The sequence below is a fragment of the Cephus cinctus genome, unplaced genomic scaffold (assembly GCF_000341935.2).
Source record: "Cephus cinctus unplaced genomic scaffold, Ccin1 Ccin1_scaffold0637, whole genome shotgun sequence".
NCBI classification, from domain to species: domain Eukaryota; kingdom Metazoa; phylum Arthropoda; class Insecta; order Hymenoptera; family Cephidae; genus Cephus; species Cephus cinctus.
This window is the reverse complement of record NW_014333276.1, coordinates 501-23,898: the sequence shown is the minus strand read 5'-3', so window position 1 is coordinate 23,898 and position 23,398 is coordinate 501. Positions and strand designations below refer to the sequence as shown.

The 23,398-nt window shown below is 35.1% G+C and overlaps 3 protein-coding genes and 1 long non-coding RNA gene across 16 annotated transcripts; 1 reads left to right on the top strand and 3 right to left on the bottom strand.

Moving 5' to 3' along the window:
• Positions 1-699: 699 nt before the first annotated feature.
• Positions 700-9,087, bottom strand: LOC107269355 (protein croquemort). 6 transcript variants are annotated; one of them, XR_001538045.2, is made up of 13 exons: positions 8,934-9,087; positions 8,767-8,857; positions 8,460-8,667; positions 6,881-7,151; positions 5,957-6,120; positions 4,956-5,100; positions 4,662-4,868; positions 4,045-4,256; positions 3,555-3,960; positions 3,404-3,477; positions 3,102-3,315; positions 2,804-3,021; positions 700-1,998 (listed from the first exon to the last, which is right to left on the bottom strand). XR_001538045.2 is itself a non-coding variant. In XM_025086633.1 (12 exons), exons 4-12 carry the CDS (start codon positions 6,995-6,997, stop codon positions 2,902-2,904), a joined length of 1,659 nt encoding a protein of 552 aa, XP_024942401.1. In that variant the 5' UTR covers positions 6,998-7,151; positions 8,460-8,667; positions 8,767-8,857; positions 8,934-9,087; the 3' UTR covers positions 700-2,901. The 6 variants fall into 6 exon arrangements, 4 of the variants coding, with proteins under 4 accessions (XP_024942401.1, XP_015598591.1, XP_015598590.1 ...); XR_003060158.1 differs by having other exon boundaries at positions 700-1,993; XM_025086633.1 differs by having other exon boundaries at positions 700-3,021.
• Positions 9,051-9,542, top strand: LOC107269360. Its single transcript, XR_003060159.1, has 2 exons — positions 9,051-9,190; positions 9,253-9,542. It is a non-coding gene; the product is annotated as an uncharacterized LOC107269360 (long non-coding RNA).
• Positions 9,543-10,483: 941 nt separating this feature from the next.
• LOC107269358 (protein croquemort) lies at positions 10,484-18,039 on the bottom strand. Of its 5 annotated transcripts, XM_025086638.1 has the most exons (10): positions 15,611-15,884; positions 15,263-15,513; positions 14,927-15,062; positions 14,687-14,850; positions 14,470-14,611; positions 14,198-14,401; positions 13,923-14,131; positions 13,545-13,839; positions 13,332-13,405; positions 10,484-13,255 (listed from the first exon to the last, which is right to left on the bottom strand). In XM_025086638.1, the coding sequence occupies exons 2-10, from the start codon at positions 15,316-15,318 to the stop codon at positions 12,985-12,987; spliced, it is 1,551 nt and encodes a 516-aa protein (XP_024942406.1). In that variant the 5' UTR covers positions 15,319-15,513; positions 15,611-15,884; the 3' UTR covers positions 10,484-12,984. The 5 variants fall into 5 exon arrangements, with proteins under 5 accessions (XP_024942406.1, XP_015598597.1, XP_024942408.1 ...); XM_015743111.2 differs by lacking the exons at positions 15,263-15,513; positions 15,611-15,884 and adding an exon at positions 17,019-17,365; XM_025086640.1 differs by lacking the exon at positions 15,263-15,513 and having other exon boundaries at positions 15,611-15,883.
• Positions 18,040-18,400: 361 nt separating this feature from the next.
• Positions 18,401-23,131, bottom strand: LOC107269357 (protein croquemort). 4 transcript variants are annotated; one of them, XM_025086635.1, is made up of 10 exons: positions 22,792-23,131; positions 20,956-21,018; positions 20,737-20,872; positions 20,497-20,660; positions 20,272-20,413; positions 19,997-20,200; positions 19,719-19,927; positions 19,341-19,635; positions 18,817-18,890; positions 18,401-18,740 (listed from the first exon to the last, which is right to left on the bottom strand). In XM_025086635.1, the coding sequence occupies exons 2-10, from the start codon at positions 21,006-21,008 to the stop codon at positions 18,467-18,469; spliced, it is 1,551 nt and encodes a 516-aa protein (XP_024942403.1). In that variant the 5' UTR covers positions 21,009-21,018; positions 22,792-23,131; the 3' UTR covers positions 18,401-18,466. The 4 variants fall into 4 exon arrangements, with proteins under 4 accessions (XP_024942403.1, XP_015598592.1, XP_015598593.1 ...); XM_015743106.2 differs by lacking the exon at positions 20,956-21,018; XM_015743107.2 differs by lacking the exons at positions 20,956-21,018; positions 22,792-23,131 and adding an exon at positions 21,873-22,047.
• Between the last annotated feature and the right edge of the window lie 267 nt (positions 23,132-23,398).

The following is a 23,398-nucleotide window of genomic DNA, read 5'->3' as shown; positions in this document are numbered from 1 at the left end:
TTCAAGACAATGAAAAATCTCTTCCTTTGTATCGAAGGCCGACACTGACCTGATGTAGCCAGACATCTGCTTTAAACGTGTCGAGGGTCGTGCGATCGGATAAATAGATGGGACAATTAGTACAGCCATCTAATACAGTTACATTCACGTGCCCTTGCAATTCGTACCCCGTATTGACATTTGACAAATCGATAGAATTATACATGTAAGATAATACATAAAAAAAGAAATGTACAGTACATCAATTTTTCCACACATCATTGCATACGTGACATATGTTACGACCAGTAGTACCAGTACCGTAACGTATTTTTTTGAAATTTCGTTTGAGAAAATTTACGTACCAAAAAAACATGTATCATTCATAACTATTTCTTGTAATTCAGTGTATTAATCATATCCTGATTTTACATTAAATAGTTATACGTTCAATTATTGTGATTTTCACCATTTTTCGTGTTAATACAAATTTTATACAATATAAAAAATTTTTTATAAGTCTCGCTGGCGTCGCTATTTTTACCTGCCTTGATGAACAGTGTGTGAATTATGCGAAATCAATAGTGACGACTTTGTGTAGAGTTAGCGTTTGGTTTTTATAATAAATCATTATTAAAAAATAATCGATAAAACGGATAAGCTTCGTACAGAGGCCATTTCCTAAAATACATTCTTGGTACGTGAGTGAAAGGTGCTATAAAAATTATTATTATTTTTTTTTTATTAAAATACAATATAAATTCGTAGAATTCTTATGTTGGTCGTTATAGATATCCTTTTATACGCATGTGTCGTCCGCTTCTTCTTTTTATCAGTTTAGCTTAAAATACCTATCATTCTACTTAGGACTATTATGAAGGCACATAACAACACGAGAAAAATGTCTTTTACCTTTCTTATCATTATCAACACTAGGATAAGGTAAGGATTGCTTTGTTGGCACAAAGATTAACCATGTACACGATAAGATCGAATAATGATTAAAGGTACTCATAACGCAAATGATAGCGGAATTTCGCACGTGTTCAAAATCATAAAACTTATGATTATCCAAGCTTAAGATCTATAGTAAATTATTTTTCCTGCCTAAACTGTTGTCGTTGAAGTTGCGTGTCAGAACGAATGAAAGTGATTTTGAAATTAAAATGATGCGACAGGGAAATTACTTTTCAGGGAATTTTTTTCGTTTTTGAAGATACACGCAAAAAAGGCAACTATGGTAATGTGAATGAGAAAAAAAAACATATTGCAATAATATCGCGTGATCCTACAGCTGTGAATTATTTGTATACTGCACGCTATGTTTCGTGGGAATATATGTGCTTATACGCATATTTCACCAGTCATCCTTATTTCATTAGCTTTTACAAATTTGCTAACAGTCTTCATAATGTGGTCAACTATTAATAGGTTAAACCGTACATGAGATAATACCCGTACCGAAAAGGTCGTATAAGAATATATATATTTTATTACTGTTACATGTATTTAATACCTAAATCGGACTCTACACTGATGAATTACTTCATTCGTGTCTGAGTGTTTCTCTCGATTTCTTAAAAATTTTGTAAAATATTCTTTGTATTTCTTTTCCTTCTTATTCTCAGCCTTATACGTTACCCTGTACAGTATGCATATATATTTATGTGTGTGCTGCGGAAAAAGTATAGGAACTTTGACCGTACTATTGAGAATTCTGGGTACTTTTGGTCCGTTTTTCTATGTTATTGATGTGATTGAATTTTGGCATAGCTGCATTGGGACATGTATCTATGCCAACAACTGAGAAAGAATTGATTCGCATCTCGTTTCTGGTGACATTAAACAATATCCGGCTTTTTTTTTACAAAAACTTAATCGAGTTCTACGTACCGATTTTTCTTAACATTGTTCAGATTCGGTGTTTAAATTTTGTAGGTCCATAGACACTGTATCTATAAGATTTTCCTTGTGAGGTGCAACGCTGACTTGAGAATTCCTCTTTCCGATTCAACTGTCCTATTAGAGCATAAAGCCATAAAGGAAAAAGAAAAAAAAAATTTTCATTAATGCATTGCCAGTCATCGAATAAAATTGAAGTCAAGTTATTTTATCATTGAAATGATTTTTGGTTGTATTTCATTTTCATGAACGGAAAGTTTCTAGACTGGCCCATAGATCCAGTTGATTAACAATGCGTTTAAAGCAAGAAGTAAATGATATTTATTTAATATGATAAAAGACTATTTCTGATCGGTACAAAGAAATGTTATGATTGATAAACAGAATAAAAATTGATATTCATTTATTATCATTTGCAATGACTCAAATAAAAGAGTCAAATAGTAACGATTGAAAGACGACGACTTGAAAGGAATATACTTATGAAATACTGTGTCCAGGAAATTAGTTCAAATAAATATGACATTGAATAACCTATTGGTCTGATTAACCAACACTTATGAAGTTAATTTCAAATGTAAAATTGATTCAAAATCATTTCTATCATTTCGAGTTACGATTAAATTTGAAGCTCATTTAAACGTATAGAATGACTTCACAGACAAATTGATCCAAATAAAAAACTGTCGACCCTCATTCTTTGCTAAGAATTCAATTGATCACACGAAACCATGGGCATGCTATAAATTAATTCGACTTAAAAAATTGCGATAAAGTATTCTTAATAGAGTATTAAAACAAATATACAAAAACAAAGACAATATAAATGCATATAGGACCTGGAATTCAAAATTGCAAAAAAAATGAAAGATACAAACGAATAAATTAATTAAAATGAATAAATCTTATAAAAGTAACTAACACTCCATTCGAAACTTTCAGCACACATCATTCAAAAGCCCAACCCCGTCAGTTGTGTGGAATTCTTTCTCAATCGTTGGCATACAGTCATTGACACGACTATAATTTTGGATAAAGTTGACAATCGGCACGTGTATGAGCATCATCGTTGACATTTGATTTGTCCAGATAAATATTTTCCATCTTCTTGTCGGATGCCAAGGCTCTCTTTCCTTTTATCTATAATGATTATAGAATAAAATATAGATTTTGATAATTTATGATACAATTAATAAAGTCTCATGCTAAGCGATACTCACTCTTGAAATTTCGCGTTTCCTTTTCACCATATATAATGTTGGTATGCTCAATAATAACAGCAATCCAAGTATAATAATTGCCACACTAATATATAATCCTATACTGCGAAGCATTAACATTTGTCGCAAGGAATATGCGAGATCGTCAGTGGTTCCACTTTTCAAGTTAAACCAGAAAATTGGAAAATAAATTTTGGGAACGTCGTTGAACGTTCTGAAAAATTATACGAGACGTCGAATCCATTAGTGCAATGATAATAATTAGACGAGTAATAGAAACTAATATTTTTAAACGTACTTACGATACAAAATTTGACGGCTGCAGTAGAATATTAATTTGAAATCTAGCAGCAACGTCTATGGGAATTCCCGTCGTCTGAAATGTCATAGTTTTTCTTATATTTTTTGTATCAATATTATTTATCGTTATTGAATTTTTTTCATGATACTTACAGGTTCCAGTACAATGTAAAAATTGTGCTTCTCATCGTCTGGGTTCACACCTACAACTTGATCCCTGAGTATTGGATCAGCCTTATGAAAATGAGGTAGACTGACGAACCCTGGTGCTCCATAACGACAAGCTGTTATATTTATCAGCCCCATAGGGCTGCACTCCCCGTTACAGTAACACTGTCCAATATTCACGACATCTGGATCCTCCACAGATTCTATTACTTCGCCGGAATGCTCAGCGGTAAAGAAATCTTCAGTCGTGGTCGTTGGCTCAAAGTATTTTGCTTGTTCGTGAGGATATCGTCTCTTTGTGTCATTGCTTAAAGTTTTCTTGCCAACTGAATACTTGTAACCCTCGATACCTTGGTGATAAACAGTACGTTCATACTCGTACGTGACAGGTCTAAAAATCGTATGAGTGTTATTCTCCGATGGCAAAGAAAAAAATTTTTTTTATACATATTTGAATATTCCCGCCAATTCTAACCTGCACAAGTCCGCAGAGAATATCGTAATATCTTCCTCCGTCCTGAACGGCGGCCAGAATTCTCCAGCGCTACCCTCAACAGCATTACAAGGACTCTTATAATACTTGGTGGTGTCCTTGTGATTCCAAAACTTAAATAATCCTATATTTCTTACGTCATCCTCTCCAGTAGCCATATTCTGATAACCATCAAAATCCGTGGAACCGTTTCTCTGTATGGCAGGCAAAAAATAAATTACAGTTAACAACAAAGCATTGACACTGATATTCATGCTATGGTAAAATACAAACATTTTTAGCTGTCATTTGAATTAAAAAAAAAAATTGTATCCATGCTGACTCTCGTGCCAATGACATTATTGTTCTCGTAAAATGTACAAATGAATACACAATATGTCCATTACTTTTCATTCTGTATGCATGACCTATAGTCGACTCCTCCTATTCAGTGCCAATTCAGTACTTGTACTGAATTCTAACTCCATCAGTCAAATGACCGATATAAACAATAATTACCAGCCTTCGAATCACCGGTCCCCATCCTACTCTTACGTTCCTCACTAGCGTAAGTATAATTAAAGAAAAAAAAAATCATTTTCAAAATTTTTCATTCCTACCGTATAAAACCATCCGAACCGATCAAACGGCGGAGTTTCGTCTGTCATCCCTGCCAATTTTCCCAGATCGATAAGAACATCCTTATAGCCAGTAAAGAGTAACTCGTCCACAGTTCTTACCACGTGTATCTCTGGCGATTGTGATAATAAATACGATAAACTCGACCGCATTATGTAGGACGAATATCGAACTTTATGCACAGCTGACTGTAATCAATTATCAGTATCAAGGTTGTTCTCAGGTATAATGTCAAAGGTACGTAGCAAGACAAAAAAATTGTATCAAAAACTTACAACGGTGACAACGTTCAGTTGCGTTATATTGTCCTTTAAACTGCCTTTGCTATTTTTTTCATCGAAATACCAAAATCTCCTCTGAAGATAACTCACGGTACTGTTCTCAGGATTAAAAGTGATGTTAACCTTTTCCCTCTTCTCTCTGAGGAAAAAAAAAAAGGTTAGAGATATAATTTATCGAATCGACAAGTGGATTTAGATAATAAGTCGAATCAAGCTTTTCAATTCTAATATCAGCATATACGACACAGGTGTTCAAGAAGTGAGTTCAATAAGTCATTTTGAATCGCTGTGCCACATTGCTTGATGATAACTGACGTGACAATTGAGTATACAAGTCATTAGGCCACACGTATTGATGCAATCTGCCACAGATTCTATTTCAACCTTGAAGATCTTTGCGCCCAAGCTGCACACGTGAAATATGATACCTGACGCACGTATTTTAGACAACTGCATGTCTGCCGGCACGTATGCAGGACAGTGGTCAACAGGAAAGTAATTAATTAGACAATTATTAAATATAGACCATGAAATGCCGACTGGCTCGCTATATGACTCCCTACTTGCTGAATCATTTTATTGCTCGTTAAGATTGAAATATCGTGAGGTTAACTATTGCTTCGTTACTGCAATTGGATTTATTAATGGCTTTAATAATTTATCATAATAGGACACCCTTTAACTCTTTTCTTATATCGGCTCTTCTCTACCTTTAAGCATATATATCAACTGGTTTTGTAATTTCTCATTTTTACATATCATTCGTTTTGCTATGACGAGATCGATACCTGATAGTCTCGAAGATCATTCAAAGTATCGATCACTGGTTTGGTTCTGTGAATGACATTTGATTTTCTGTGGTTACACGAGAAACCGCAACAGCTGATATTGTTCATAGTCGAATTTCAACGGCCAAGGCCTTCCGTAAGTAATATCGGATTGCTTGTAATGACTTTTTTGTTTGTTTTTAAGAGAAAATTTTTTCTTATACTCACACGAAGCTGTATGGACCAACTTCGACGAGAATCGGTTTCTTTCCGGGTATCTTTAACTCGTTTGGATTGGTCCAGTTGAAAAAGTAAAATTCCATTGTGATTGGTATCGCGCTACTGTTCTTCCACGCATTGTAACTTTTTGAGGTTGGTGACAGCACAAGTTCCTAGAATAAGAATGAGATAAAAAATATGCCTGATAGAGGAAGACAAAGTTTCTCTTTTGATTAAATGCTGATTCGTCGATATGACAAAAAAAACAAATTTATCATAATATACTTTTTCAATCGTTACGTGTAAGTTGATTGGGCCAATTACTGACTGGTGATCGCAAAGTCCTTGAATGCATGCATTATACCGCGATCGTAAATATGTTTCTGGTTACATAGAAACTCACGGGGCAATCGATTAAGAAGAACCTGATGATAATATCTTGCGACGTATTAAGTATTGGCTGACAGCTATCTTGAATTTGTAAATGATAAAAAAAAATATAAACTTGAGAAAGATTATATGTTAATCACGGTTGCCATCACTGGCACGATAATTATATAAAATGAAAGTACCTGTATATATTATACGAATTAAAAAAAACTCGACTGCTTAAATCCAAAGTAAAAAAATGTTTAAACCAGCCAATACCTATTGTTAAGTTGCCAGTAAAAAAATTTAAATAAAAGTAATCATGAAAAAAACACGTCGTTAACGTTTCACTCAATTGAAATATTTTAAACTACTCGTTTTTTACACGATTCTAAATAATAAGCATTTTATATATCCTCACAACCTCCATATCACCTTAGAGACATAATTCACAATTAAAAGAGATACATTGATAACAAGCAAAACCTGTATCCACCATTTCTCAAGGTATTCCAGAGCAAGATTCTTCAATATCTCTTACATAAGAATAAACAAAATATTTACCTGAGTAAGAATCCTTCGAAATAGAATTGGCCAGTAATAGCCTAAGAATGTTCCCAGCAAGACAAACAGCAGTCCCAAAATGCCTAAAGTAACCGGTTTGCTCGTACGCGGCCTCATAGCTAGATTAAGAGTGTTTGAGGGTATTCTGAGTTACGTAGGTCTACGCATGTGCATCCCTTCGAAAAACGAAGTACCGCTTCCCGTCCGCCAACGTCTCTCAAATAAGTCAACCAGCTCTGTGACTATCCAATGTGGCCAGTGCTATACGTTCCTTGAGATCAACAGATAAAAAATATCTAATCTTTACGCCCGACCAGCAACTAGCCAGCACACGTGTTCAGTCTACGGAGTGTCGTACCGCTGCATATAATATATCCAAACACTACGTCACAGAAATAAGAGTCCGAGAAAAAAATTGAAAGACCGACTAAATATGACGTGAAAAGACTAAATTTACATTTTTCGGAGCTCTCGTTTATCATGTATACGTATGAAATGTGAAATAAACTGCTTTAACGTCTACTTCGATATGTTACGCAAAACACGTAACCCATCACCTGTTCACCAGTAGTATTAGCCACGGATCATCCATTGTTAATGATAATCTTACGTAACCCATTTAACACAGCCTCTTGTGCATCGACACGTTTTACACTTCAGATTGATTATTATTGATTTTCTACATAATTTATAATGTCATTCAGATGCTCGTATCGTGATGTGACGACTGTTTTGTGTCACGTGTCTAGGAAATGCTAGCGTGCATGTGAGTCACTGTGTTAAGTGCTTTTAACCAAAAGTTACAATATTCGTATGCCAGTTTTTATTACGTAATGACATAACGCGCAAAGTTCGACAGTGGTCCCAGTGCACGAATAAATTTGTGCCAATCATTGAAATGAGGCGGGTAATTCGAATGCAAAAAAATATATTTTTTCCACCTGTAACGACCAGTATTATAATGACAAAACTTCGAGTCACAAAGCCACTGTCTAGCTGAACGTAAGGACGCGTGTATTTTTATTAGCGATACTTATGTACGTAGAATTAGTCGAGTAACAAGGCGCGTTCGCACGGAGGACAAAGACACGAGGGCAACTGTCGTAAAACTCAGTGGAATCTCAAAAGGAAATTATTGAGAGATAAGCAATATTTGATATGCCATTATGCATAGTTAGCACGGGAAATCGAGTTTGCGTTAAGATGAAGACAATGCATTTACACCAAGTGACATTGCAGGGTCATAGGTCAGAAATGAATTGACGCACACACGTGTAGTATAGATATATATAAATATGTATGTACGAGATAATATTGTTTACCCCCTGTACACAGCTTCAGACTTTTTGAATAAAACTGACAGACATAACATACCACTGTTATCACTTCCTCACAGGAAATCCATGACAAAAGATCGTTAGACACATCAGACGTTTTTAACGTTAAGTATTCATCGAACTCACTGGGAGCAGTTTTTTGATCAAACTGAATTTTACTAATGTAAAAAATATACTGAGGTACGGATAGAAGAGCAATTTGGAATGATATAGAAAGAGAAAAAATAAAAATGTGTACGAACCTTGAATCATACGTGGGATGGTACTCTCGTCTTCGTCATATGAGGTCACTGTGTAATTACGTTAATTACAATAATACTGTATAAACTCCTTGAAGATCTTCTCGGACGACAGAACAAAGACGAACAACGTATCAATTAGTAATTGACTTTCAAATTTGAATGCTACTTCTTTGGCTAATGGCCGATGAATCCGAGGAGACGTCAAGTACTGCAGCAAGAACAGTTCACCGATAAATATCAACACAGAGCATAGAACAACCCCAACCTCTCAGCCATCCCCTCCAATCATTCAACATGAGCCTCCCACCTTCTTTTAACAGCGATCCTCCTCGTCGCCAAGTGTCCCCCTATCTTCTCCGAAGTTTTTGTCTCAAGACCATCTAGCAGTAGTAAGCATTCTATGTCCGAGACAAGAAAAAGATTATCCAGCAACATTAAGATCGTTGAGTAAAATTGTAAAATGGTATGTCTTACATTTTTGAAAAAACCTTTTGCTGATTCTTGGACATACGTAGCACGAAGGATTCCATTAGGAATCTGAAGATTTTTTTTAAGGTATAAAACTCTTTAAACCTTATTCGCATGGGTTTCGTGTGATCTGTACTGGGCCAGTGGATGATGCAATGCGTGATTCTCGACCATGATCTTATTAAGCAACGTATGTGAAATTGTGGGAGGTAGTAAGCCAGTGTAATGGTCCCCACTTTTTGTAATGTTATCAATGAATATTGGTGAGTAGCAGTAGCGTACGTATTTGAGGCGCTTTGTAAAGGCGAAACATTTCTGTGGACAGAGAAGAGAACGATTAGCATCTGCTGATACAAAAGAAAAAGAGATGACACACAATAAAGAGAGATAACCTACGAGAGACTCAGATAGCCAAAAGGGAGATATTCGGCTTCTGAAATATTTCAGCAAAATGACAGTATCGTGTTAAGTGTGTTCTTATTGTGCAGGCAATATGCTGGCACATGACGCTTATGGCTGTAAGGAAGAAAAACTAGTGTAATAAAGGTTAATATTTGTCTTCGACGTGTGTGATCGAGCCGACTCGAAATTTAAGGCTTTCATTGCTTCCCACAACAGAACTGGGTGAATGACCTCCTAAATAATTAGAGGCGGAAGTCACGTGTTCATTTTGAAAAATAAGTCCGAATAACCCTACTCCATTGTTTCATACCGCACTAGCGCCACCCGCTCGACTAATCGTTGCATCGACCTTCGAACTTTCGACTCTGCAACTCAGACAAGCTAATCGATCATGAAGAACGATCAAAAATTTTTATACAAATTATCTATTTATCGATTACCGTTTCTTACGACGTTCTAGTCTCTCACTTGGTCTTCTAAGAATATATTTATATATCGTTTTCATACCATTGAACGTTACGTTATCTGTTTTGTGATATCCGACATGACGCTGATAAAATATGCTCATTCGTTGTTCATTGCACAACGTCGAACTTGCGGAGATAAGAGTATACCGTACATATTCTATACTTTTATCTGTACTGTATCGTATGTACATTATAAATATACTATATATATGAAATTATACTGCATATACTGTACTCTCATGTTTACTTTTGTACAATTCTTCTATTCACATCCCTACAGTATATTCAATACAGACGAAGGCGGTTGAAAATATCTTATCTGCTGTTGGGTAGTAAGTTATCCATTTACTATTTGTAATACTATCCCTAGTTTGGAGGATTAAGGGTAGTGCTTATGAAGCCTGTCAAAATCTAGACACTTTTTTCTGCAAGCGAATGTTGTTTCGTCATGCGGTATTATATTTCTTGTGTCAAATCCAATATTGAGTCAATTACTATTACTCACCGTTTCATAGGTACGGGAGACTTTTACGAGCTAGTATAATAAATACGCCATAGGAAATTGAATAAGGTTATTATCCATACGTCAGATCGGATTGCTGGTTTGGTGTATCGGAATACGGGGGAAGGTAGACGGATAATAATCCTGTTAAGGGATGATTTTCATTGGAACAGATTGAACTCGCATTTACTGTGAATAGAATATCAATAATTTAGTTTTTTAAGTTATCATATATAATAAAAGTATGTAAACTTTCTTGATATCGATTCTATGATTCACGTTTTTTTATTTTTTTTTGTATTAAACTTTTTTTTAAGAATAAGTACTTACAAGGAAACCGTTTCCGATGTCCCCCTTTGACTTTGTTTATTTTGAGATATGTTATTCTTCATCGAAATTGAAGTGACACGTATTTTTTTATCGGCGGAAAAACGGGTGTTAAGGGGGTCAAATCAACCTCCAAATTTGTGCACCTCCAGTGATAATTTTGCAGTTTCGCATATTTTTATTTGAGATATCTAAATGAAACTAATTGGAAGATAAAACTCATGGCGAATAATGAAAAATGTATTTTCTTCGATTTTTAGAGTGTGGAATTATACAGATTTATTGGGTTTGAAAGTTGTAAAATGATTATAACAAAAAACTATTCATTGTATTTCAACGAAACCAATTTCATTTGAAAAAGCTAAAAAGGTAGGAAATGCATGTCTTTGCGCTTCATGGAAAAAGAACGTTTAAATAGTGAACCACCCCTATTCATGTGCAACCAAATTTGCATTTCTAATTCTTTTAACATTCTTTTTATGCGTTCGTTAAGGAGCTTATTCACAATTACAACGTTTGATTGCATTTTTGACAAAAACTACCCTTTTCTGACCCCCGTCTGGCGGCTATATTTGTACGCTCGTAAAGTCTTGTGCCATTTCAATTCCAAGAGTTCCAAGAGTTTGAAGGTCGATAGTTTTATTTTTTATAAAAATGTTTCAACTTTTAACCCCTGTAAATCTGTATAATTTTACCCCATCATAATCGAAATAAAATGCATTTTTCATTATTTGTCGTGTGCATTGATCTCTAATGGTTTCATTTATTTATCTCAGCTGGGACTATTGCTGGAACGGCCCAACTTTGGGAGTAGATTTCAATCCTTAAAACTGGTCGATGAATAATAACATATCTCAAAATAAGCAAAATCAGAGACATGAGATACCGGAAACAATTTCCTTGTTAGTCAATATTGTGTTTCCTTTGCTAATACAGTGTTTCGCCATTAAACGTCTTTTAAGGCAAGATATGTATATATATCACGTACTGTTTACATATGTATTACGTTGTCTCGTAGAAAATGGAACGCTAAGAAATATTATATTATTTTAGAATGAGCCATTTTTTATATTACCTCATACCGAAGCTCAATGATACGCTGACGTAACATATTCGTTCTTTAGTTAACCATTTATCACAGATTTTGATAATTCGATACCATTTAACGATTAACAGTACGACAATAAGTTACAAGTGATGTGAGCAATTTTGTTCTATACTAATCTAAATATATCGGGAAATTTTAAATACATCATAGCTAGCAATGTCGTGGACGACTTCCACAGGGTAATGACCATTTCAAATCCTCCAACAACGAAAATCCCACTACCATTACTTGGCTTATTATTATACCTCAGTCCCGTAAATAAAAGCGTAACACATGTACATACAATATTTATACTGAATATACAACATACAGGGCTACCCAGAAAAGATTAACCAATAAAATTATACAACAGTTTTTGTAACAATATTGGTTGGAACTTCTGGCTAGCCATGTTAATAACAATTAGTAAAATTTTTTATATAGCAATAGAAACTTGAATGGTCCGTCAAGATGAAAAAGGAACGTTCGTAGGTAAAATTTAATTCTATCTGATCATTTAATAATCAAATCACATAAGTGTAGAACAAACGAGTGCAGCAGTAACTATTCTTCCTTTTCGTCTAACGTGAATATACAAATTTGTTTATTATAATACACGCAATGTGTGCCCATTGTGTGTATGAACATACCTCATCTTTATAATCATAATTTTTATATTCTTTTCTTAAAGTAGAATCCAGAGTAAGTGTTAGGCACTTTGTATCTCACTTAACCCGTTTACGCTCAAACTGGCATGAAAGTTTTTCATTTTTCAACAGTTATACTTTTAAGGTAAAAGTTATTCAATCTTGATGAAACTACATGTCTTTATGTATTTTTGTCTGCTCTTTCTGAATCTGACCTCAGATTGACGATATTTGCCGCCATTTTTAAAATACGGCAGTTTAAATCTGAAAAAAGCAAAAAATTTCATTTTTTTTTTTCAAATAATCATGAATCTGAACCAGATTCCGTTATCGGAGGGCGATCAAACTCTGGATCGGGTGGAATACGACCTTAACTGTTGGAAAATGAAAAACTTTCATGCCAGTTTGGGCGTAAACGGGTTAAGGTTGGCTGTCTGCCACTAGTTAATATTTATACAGTCCATTGTCGTGCGCAGTCCCGTTTTTAAGTTATCGCTAAATAAAAGCAAAGATCACTGGTGCTACAATTTTTGTTCATATATCAACCGAAACACCTACGTTTCTGTTAGCATGGTTATGATTGCTTTTTGATATGACAGTATCATTAAATGAAGTTAATTAAAAATCATCCATCGATTATTGGTACATCATTGTTCACCTCCTTCGTTATTAGTCTCTGTTGCCCATCATTATTGCCCCATCTTCCTCGGATAAGTAAGGCAATGCCGATGAAGAAGAGAAGTACACCAATTGCAGCAATACCGTAAAATGTAACATAACCTAGCGTTGGAAGTATTAGAAGAAACGTGATTTGGCTTGCGTAATTACTAGACAGATCAGCCTCTTGTTTAAACCACATCATGGGAACATACGTTTTTGGTATATTTCTGAAGAGTCTGTAAAGAGAATAATAAAATATGGTTAAATTCTACAACAAACATATTTTTGTAGCTTTTGTTGAGTTATACTCACGACATAGCATTGTCTGGCTGTACCAAGACATTGATTTGTAACATGGCCCTGATCTGTAGCGGTACCCCTGTTGTCTGAGAACAATTGAAAATATGATTTTGTCCTTCAAGTATTTGTTAAATTATTCTTTTCTAGCATATCTTAAACAATACTTTCAGTATCTATTTGCCACGTTACTGTGTACAGAATAATGTATATATATAATTTTCTTACTGGTTCGAGAGTAATTGAGAATTCATGCTTTTCTTTATCTGGATTCATTCCCGTAATGGAATCTCTGTAGCTCTCGTCAGCCAGGTAAAAATGTGGTAAACTAATAAATGCTGGTGCTCCAAATCTGCATTCAGAAACGTTCAAGACTCCACTAGGTTGACATTCTACTCCCTCGCAAAAACATTTTCTGGATGGAACGTTGGTTCCATTGTCGAATATGTTGTTATCGGAAATATATTTGTTTCCAACCAGGCCTTGGTATACCGTTGTGTTCTCCATTGTCAATGATAACGATCTATCGTTATCAGCATGCAGATAATTATAGTCTCGCTGATTTTCTAATTGGTGGATTATAGACTATCAATTAAACATACTTACGTGCATAGATCAGATGAAAATATTGAGACTGTCTTGTTGTCAGGCAGTGGCGGCCATAAGTCACCGTTTGTACCATTTAAAATGCCACAATACCCAGAGAATTCTGTTGTATTACTATAATTCCATTTTTCAATTACACCCATTTTGTGTACATCTGTGGCTCCAGTGAACATATTAAATGTACCATCATATGTTTCTGAATTATTGCGCTAGAATAATATTATTATTTCTTATGCATTTCTCTTTGTTAAATATTTTGTTGTGTCTGAACTTACGTCATAGAACCAGCCAAATTTATCATATGGAATTCCTGAGTAATTTAATGCTAATCCCATTTCTAGTAAAGGATCTTTGTATCCATCAAACAGAAGTTCACCCGCAGTCTTTGTAGTAATTCTGGTTTCGCCTGTAGTTCTTATTAATGTATTCACAAATTGTCGTACCAAGGGTGAACGATGCCTGATGGAATATGCAATAGTCTATGGGGGATAACTTTGGATTACAAAAAAAAAAAAAGCTAATTTTGTAGAGAATAAAATGAACGTACGGTTGCTATGACATTTAAATTGGTAACTTTATCCAACAAGCTGCCTTTTGACATGGATTCCTCAAAATGCCAAATTCGTTTTTGTTGAAAAGTCACAGTACCATTATCATGCCATACTTCATTTACTTTATAATCAACTTCTCTAAAACAAATAAATCACAAATAAAATCAGTAACCTGATTGCATGAGTGCTCAGAAATATATTAATACCACATACTTAAATACGTAAGGACCCAATTCAACAAAATTGGGTTTTGTAGTAGCAGTGGAACTGAAGTTGTCAGCATTTGTCCAATTAAACAAATATATCTCCAAATACATAGGTATAGGAGTTTCTTTCCAAATTCCAAAAGACATAGACGTTGGTGAAAGTATTAATTTCTGCAAGAAAATCAAATCATCATATTACACTTCCACAATGTTACCTATCTACTTTAACATACAGTTTTTCACATACACGAAATAGGATACTAGTGAATAAATTAGGCCACAAAATTCCCAATGCAAGGCCAACCGATAAAGCAGCAACAGCAAAACCAAAGATGATACCTAGCTTTACAGATGTAACAGGCATCTTACATGGAGGAGCGACACTGTAAAGTAACAATCTTTAGATTAATCTATTAATTAGCCACAATAATCTTATATATTAATTACAATTTTTTTATTAAAAAATCGGATCAAATTTCATCAAGAATACTCAACAAATTCATAATTATCAAATATAAAACTTATGAACACTCTCCCAGCAACAATACCCGAATTTAAATGTTTCAAAATTTCATGCCCTTACTTCTGCTGGTGAACGTCCTCAGACCCTCCCGAAGGAACTAACGATTCCGTTGACATGTTAGTACTCAATTTGCGTAGTAAAAATGCCTAATAATTCCTTTAAAATTCAGCACACAAACGTCAAACACCTAACAGATTCATCGTAAGTATCCGTACTGTCTCGCAAATATTATAAAGATAGTTTACCACTCCTTTGAACTATCAAATTGACAGGTAGTAACTGACAATTAAAATTACAGTGTCACGTGTAACCTGAACAGAATTGGAGAATTTTTCGCAGCTGATAAGACCATAGCAACCGTGTACGTGCTCGCATCTATCGAAACAAGTATCCAACAAAATTGTAAACCTGAGATAAGCTGTCCAAAACTCTGATAACCTTGCTCAGTAACTTACAGTTACTTGTAATCGCATGACTGACTGGGATACGAGCTCGCGCACTTTCTCTGACTACATACAAAATTTCAGACTTCCCCACTGCAGGTGCTATGTCGCCGCCTAGTGGCAAATAACGCCATTACGATTGTACGGCGAGTTGAAATGAATAATTAAAATAAAATCATGATTCCCTGTGCAAATCAAACTTCAATGTTTTTGGATTCTTAGACTATCAACAGCTAAATAAAAATTATACATATCCTAAATAATATGTAGAAAATTTTCAGTATATTCAAATTTAAAGAATTTCAAATTATAAAAATGATATAGCCAAGAAAAGATATGAGAGAATTCCTCAAGGTCCGCACTCTAGACGTCTTACGTTTCACACAAGACAAAACATCCGAACGACATCCGAATTATGTTTGCAGTGTCTTACTGACTTTCGGTTGAAAAATGCTACATGTAATACATCCGGTAAACGTCTTATGCAGATGTTCTTAAACATGACGCAGCATGACATTTTAAGAATGTCGTTTTAATGTTGGCATTTGTGTTGTACATTATTCTTTTTTACCATTCATTATTATTATAATATATTTTACAGTTATTACCTACTATACCTTTTGGGAACCTTATACACGCGTGTAATCGTCAATATGCTGTTTGCTTTATCTTACTTTCTACATTTAACAAGTGCGTACATTCATTGAATGTTTTTTAACCTGTCAGCACATGCATCATTCCTACCGCGTCAAACTTTCATTGTGTGTCAGTTTATAAATTATGTTGCCTTCGAGAAATGCTCATAGGACAGCTCCTCCCGGCTTAAGCCAACCAGTGAGTATGCCGCTACATGACTGATAAATGGGCCATCTACCTCATAAGAATAGTGAAGCAAATTGTCAGATGGATATTAGAAATACATCCTATGAATGACAGGTAGGATGTGAAAAAAAGACGGACAGAAAGACATCCGTAGGTGGGACAAACATACTTTAGAATGACTTCTGCAGGATGTCATTTGTGGATTTACGGATGTCTATTATATGTCAGTATGTGCGATTGACGACATGTGTATAATGTATTTCTAACATCCCAGTGTTGTGCAGAATACTTGTAATGTAAAACTAAAATACGAAAATGTTACAAAATTCAGAAAATTACTGATTCAACGCAAAGATCTTACAGATGAGAATACAGTTAATATGACAATCAAAGAAATTTGCTCGTTTATCCTTCGATAACACTCATTCCGCTGAGAATCTAAGTTCCCATGGGGCGGAAAATATTAACTAAATCTTTATGATAGTTAACAAAACCAAAGCGAAGAGATTCCGAGAGAGAAAGTTTGCGATATCACAGGTCAAGAGACTCACCTAAAAATGATGATAACGCAAAAGATATAAATTGGAGACTACTCCCGTCCACAACACGACTTGTCAAAGAATGCCGATTCTTCTTGCTAATTTCATCAGTGAAGTGTCCCCACTTTTTTGTCATGCAGGTGTTCGCTGGTCTTCGCTAACTTTTTTTCGTCGCCATCTACCGTTTCAAGTAGTGTACCACTATTTGAAATATCTTTCGAGTCCTGCCTTAAGATTTTATTTGATGTGTTAAATTTTCGCGATAAGTATCATAACCGTGAGACGATTATTCTCTACGAGAATCAAGGACCCCAGTAAACATACACGCAGCCCATAGTCCGGTACGATACCCTGATCCTCAGGGATGGGTTTAGAGGGTACCATAGTGGTTGGATCTTTTTTTTAAAAACCTTATAATTTTTCTGGCTGGGCTCTGGCTTCTTGATGAGACTCCTTTCTGGACAATCCTCCCCGTAGACCAAACTTATGGAGTGAAGGAGACTCCCCCGGTTGACGACAGTCCAATACTTCATCGGGTACCTAGGATTTCGGTATCTCCCCTTCTCGTGTCGATCGAGACCTTTTTTTCTGACGGTAGATAGACCGCGAATCGGTTCATGCAATTGCCATCAACTCCACCCGTGGCTATCGTGACTCTCCTGCCTTTCCTGCTGCAGGTCTATAGAACGATAATTCGCCAGGAATTCTATGACTTAATCTCGAGTTCGGCCTTGGTATCGACAACACAGGATGACAGCAGCAACTATTCACGCTTCCTTTCGTGAGTTGATTTCAGATACGGCTGTAGCACAGCAGCTGTACAACAAAGTAACTTCCTTTTGGATGCTCCTCACATGGTCGGCAATATGGTTGAGGTGCGTTACAAAATAAATTTGTAAAAAATAATTAAGATACAGAAATTGTAAAATTATAAGTAAACCGTGGAAAAAATAAAATTGAAGTAAAAATGAGGGAAAGTAGGATTTTGTTAACAATTGCATAACATTGCAATAAATAAATACAAAAAAATTGCAAAAGGCTTTTCCACCGAAGATTATGAACTTTCAAAATAATTGGTCCATTGGTCTCGACTTCAAAAAGTAGGATTATTTAAAGGGCAAAAAGTGAAGAATATTTTATAGTCATTCCTGCGTGCAATAAACATTAAAAGGTAAGATATTTAAGGAAAATGAATATATATAAAAAATAATAAAAAATTTTACATAAATACAAGTAAATTCCAGAAAATCGGTAAAATGATAGCTATTTACAATACGCAGTAATTACAAAAATGTATGCGATGTTCTTCGCTTACAGGCTTTGCACGGAACGTACAATGCGGACGGTGTTCTATCAATATAGGTAAATCTTATTTTAATCATAAAGCAGAAAAATACGAAAACAAAAACTCTCATCCTGTATTAATAGAAGTACCTAGATTTCTATAAAAATGATTTAATTTAAAATTCATCGACGATCGGTGATACGTCGGTTTTCACCTTCTTCGCTATCAGTTTTTGTTCTTCATTATGGCCTCGTCTTCTTCGAACAAATAAGACACTACCAATGAAGAAGAGAAGTACGCCAATTCCAGCAATACCGTAAAATATAACGCAACCGAGCGTTGGAAGTATTAGAAGAAATATGATCCCGCTTGCATAACTGCTAGGCAGATCAGCCCTTTGTGCAAACCACATCATGGGAACATACGTTTTTGGTACATTTCTGAAGAGCCTTCAAGGAGAATAATAAAATATGGTTGGACTGTACAACAGATATATTTTTGGAATTTTTGATGAGTTATACTTACGACATAGCATCATCTGGCTGTACCAAGAGACTGATTTGTACCGTGGCCCTAATCTGTATCGGTATCCCTGTTGTCTGAGGACAGTTGAAAAGATAATTTTATCTTTGAAGTATTTGTTAAACTTACTAGTTTATACTTTCAGTATCCATTTTCCACGTTATATATACAGGGTGTCCCAGAATGAAAAGATATGGAGTACACCATAAAGAAAAAGAGGAAAATCTGAAACAAAAAGTACTGATCCACTTTTTTTACCGAGCTTTCTTCTTAAAGTTATAAACAATTAAAGATAACCAATCAACGCACGACTGTACCTGCTGAGCATCCCTTTGTCACCCCACTTTACGCGTTCTTGGATGGTCAGCGGGTATGTACGTCCGCGCATTGATTGGCTAACTTTAATTGTTTATAAGGAAGGCTTGGTAAAAAAAATGAATCAGAACTTTTGTTTCGGATTTTCCTCTTCTACTTGATGTTCTACTCCATATCTTTTTATTCTAGGACACCCTGTATAATTTTCTTACCGGTTCGAAAGTCATCGAGAACTCATGCTTTTCCTTATTTGGATTCATTCCCGTAATGGAATTTCTGTAGCTCTCGTCAGCCAGATAAAAATGTGGTAAACTAATAAATGCCGGTGCTCCAAATTTGCAGCTAGAAATATTCAAGACTCCACTAGGTTGACATTCTACTTCATTGCAAAAACATTTTCTGGATGGAACGTTGGTTCCATTGTCGAGCATGTTTTTATCGGATACATATTTGGTTCCAACCAGGCCTTGATGTACCGTTGTGTTCTGCATTGTCAATGATAACGACCTATCGTTATCAGCATACAGATAATTATAGTCTCGCTTATATTCTAATTGGGGAATTTTAGACTATCAATTAAACATACTTACGTGCATAGATCAGATGAAAATATTGAGACTGTCTTGTTGTCAGGCAGTGGCGGCCATAAGTCACCGTTTGTACCATTTACGATTCCACAATATCCAGCGAATTTTGTTCTATTACTATATTTCCATTTTTCAATTGAACCTATTTTATGTATATCCGTGGCCCCAGTGAACATATTAAATATGCCATCGTATGTTTCCGAATTATTGCGCTAGAAAAATACTATTTATTTCTTATGCATTTCTTTCATTGTTAGATACTCTGCTGTGTGTGAACTTACGCCATAAAACCAGGCAAATTTATCAAATGGTATTCCTGAGTAGTTAGCTACTGACCCCGCTTCTAGCACAGGATCTTTGTATCCATCAAAGAGAAGTTCACCAGCAGTTTTTGTAGTAATTATGGTTTCTCCAGCAGTTCTTATTAATGTATTCACTGTTTCTCGTATAAAGCGAGAACGATGCCTGATGGTATATGCAATAGTCTATGGGAGATAACTTTAGATTACAAAAACAAAAAGAAAAGTTAATTTTGTAGAGAATAAAATGAACGTACGGTTGCTATGGCATTTAAATTGGTAACTTTATCCGACAAGCTGCCTTTTGACATGGATTCCTCAAAATGCCAAACTCGTTTTTGTTGAAAAGTCACAGTACCATTATCATGCCATACTTCATTTACTTTATAATCAACTTCTCTAAAACGAATGAATCACAAATAAAATCGGTAACCTGATAGCATGAGTGCTCAGAAATATTGATATATTGATATACCACATACTTAAATACGTAAGGACCCAATTCAACAAAATTAGGTTTTGTAGTAGCGTGAGAATTAAACTCGTCAGCATTTGTCCAATTAAACAAATACATCTCCAAGTACATAGGTATAGGAGTTTCTTTCCAAAATCCAAAAGATATAGACGCCGGTGAAAGTATTAATTGCTACAAGAAAATCGAATCATCATATTACAGTTTCACAATGTTACCTATTCATTTTAACAGACAATTTTTGACATACACGAAACAGGATACTAGGGAATAAATTAGGCCACAAAATTCCCAATGTAAGGCCAACCGATAAGGCAGCAGCAGCAAAACCGAAGATGATACTTAGTTTTACAGACGTAACAGACATCTTATTCGGAGAAGTGACACTGTAAATAAACATTCTTTCGATTAATCTATACATTTAGGTACATCTTACATACATCTTAGGTACATCTTAGGTACATCTTACATAGTAGAAGTTTCGTCAAGATAGGGTAGCGATGCAAGACGGGACAACGTCATCTAGAAGAAACTAAAGGTACTATAGTATGCACGTGCAGGCATCGAGTGAGGGTGGCGGGGAAGGGCGTCAGTCTGTGGGTCTGTAGACAACAGCGGTAGGGATTACGTGTCTCGAGGTTCTTCTAGATGACATTGTGCCGTCTTACTACGTTACCCTAATTATTATTATTTTGTTATCATATTTGAGAAATCCGTATCAAGAATATTGCTCCTCAAATTCATCAGTCAAATAAAAAACATTCTCAAACATTCTTCCAGCAACAACGCCAAAATTCAAAGGTTCCAAAATTTGGCGTTCTTATTTCTGCCAGTGAATGTTCTACGGCCAGCACTTTCTGCGGAAATTTACAATCCGTCAGCATAACGGTATCCTAATTTCCCAATAAAAATACATAATAATTCTATTTAGGGTGCAGCAGGACAAACATCAGACATCTAAAAGATCCATCTTATGTATCTGTCCTACACTGTAAATATCAAGTAAATAGTTTATTGCTAAAAATCACAGTCGCACGTCTAACGTGAACTAAATTCGGTAATTTGCTACGGCAGGCTATAACAACCGCGTACGTGCTAGCAGCTATTAGAGTAAGTACCCAACAAATCTGAAATTGAGATAAACTTTTTGAAAAGCCTAATTCCCTACAGTCACGGGACTAAATTAGATAAGAGCTGACGCAATTGATAATTCGAAAGTAGAAACTTCACTAAAATGTCTCCCACAACATTCTCTCTTACAGATTTAAGACAATAAACATTATTTTTAAGCAGATAACAAAATCTGATCTTTCTGACAGAAATGGAATTTATCTCTTATTGATCGATCATAAACATGGATTATTCATTCTGCATTGTGGTAGTTACAGACTAGTCTGTTCATGCTTTCCTTGTTGTCGATTGCAATCAACCGCTTGTCCATTCGTACCAAAGCAAATTTCCTATAGTCTGTCTTTGATAAGACAGAAAAAAAAGCCCAGGGCTCTCGAGATTTATTTTGGTAAGTAATGCCTTCAGTTTAACGGACTTTTAATTTTGTTTACTATTCAAAATACAATAAATCACTCTTTCTTATCAATCGATAACACACGAATAAGACGACTTCGTTATTCTAACTGATGACAAAGATGAGTGATTTAATATTATTCATACGAATGTTATATACACAGGACTTTTATTATATTTGTATAAAGTTTCTTATACAAATTTAATAAATAACTTTGTGCCAACATTAATTCAGACCAGTATATTGTCTCTACAAAGTTTACTAAAAGTATAAATAAATTCAATACGGCCAGGATGTGTCATTGCTATCGAGAAAAACCGATACCATAGAATTATGAAATGCTACTGTTCAACTGCAGGATATAATAGCCGTAACAATCTTATCTACAAGTACATATAAATAGAAAGGAAATATGGCAGAGTTCATTAACATAGCAATACATACAGCACCAAATATTTGGATATGTTTTAGAGACATAACTGAAATATATCAATCTGTTTGCTTACATCACGCAATAAAATAACTTTTTCTTTCATCATAAACATACTGCGACGTTATTCCATTCAGAATATATACGTTCGAAATGGCCATAAAATATTTCTTAACCGTCATGAGTCTCGCGTCTGCGTATAAGAGTCCCGAGAATAATGTCAAGGTCAACTTGTCAAGATTCACGGAAAAAGAGAAACTGCAACAAAGTGAATCTAGATGTGCTACATCGATCCACTGAAATTCTTTGTTGTCACACAAATATTGATCCTGTTGCATTAGTAATCTTACATAGAAGACGGGTTGCTATTTTCTTCATTTTCATCGATGATTTCCATTTCCACGGCGTCATCGATTACTGCAGCGACCATTGTGAAGCAGTTAGTTTCTTTCTCACAAACTAGAGAGGCGGAAGTCAATTTAACAATTTTTTATTGGCCAATTATGAATTTCGTAGCCCATACTATTTTTCTACATAATATACGAAGCACTGATGTCAACAAATTATTTAAGTGTTTTTGTGCTCGATCCTGACAGGACGGATAATCGAACTTCGTCACGAATAATTATTTTAGCATCAACGTACCGACTACACGAGAATTTAAATCCTTACTGAAGACGCTTACGTCTTCTGTTTTCATACACTTACGTGTTCGCTGCGAGAAACTATTGCAGATGAAATTTATCAACAGTTTGCCAATGGACAAAGTCCATGATCATTCGGTCTCCGGTTTCACTTCGAGTTTTAGTAACATGATAATACTTCTATTGGTATATCGTTGTTTTTTAATAACACACTATGCACAATCTATGAATGCAGACCCACCTAGATAACACAATGTGTCCGTGCAAAAGTAGACTCATTTTTTAATCAAGATTTCTTCCTTATTTTTGTTAT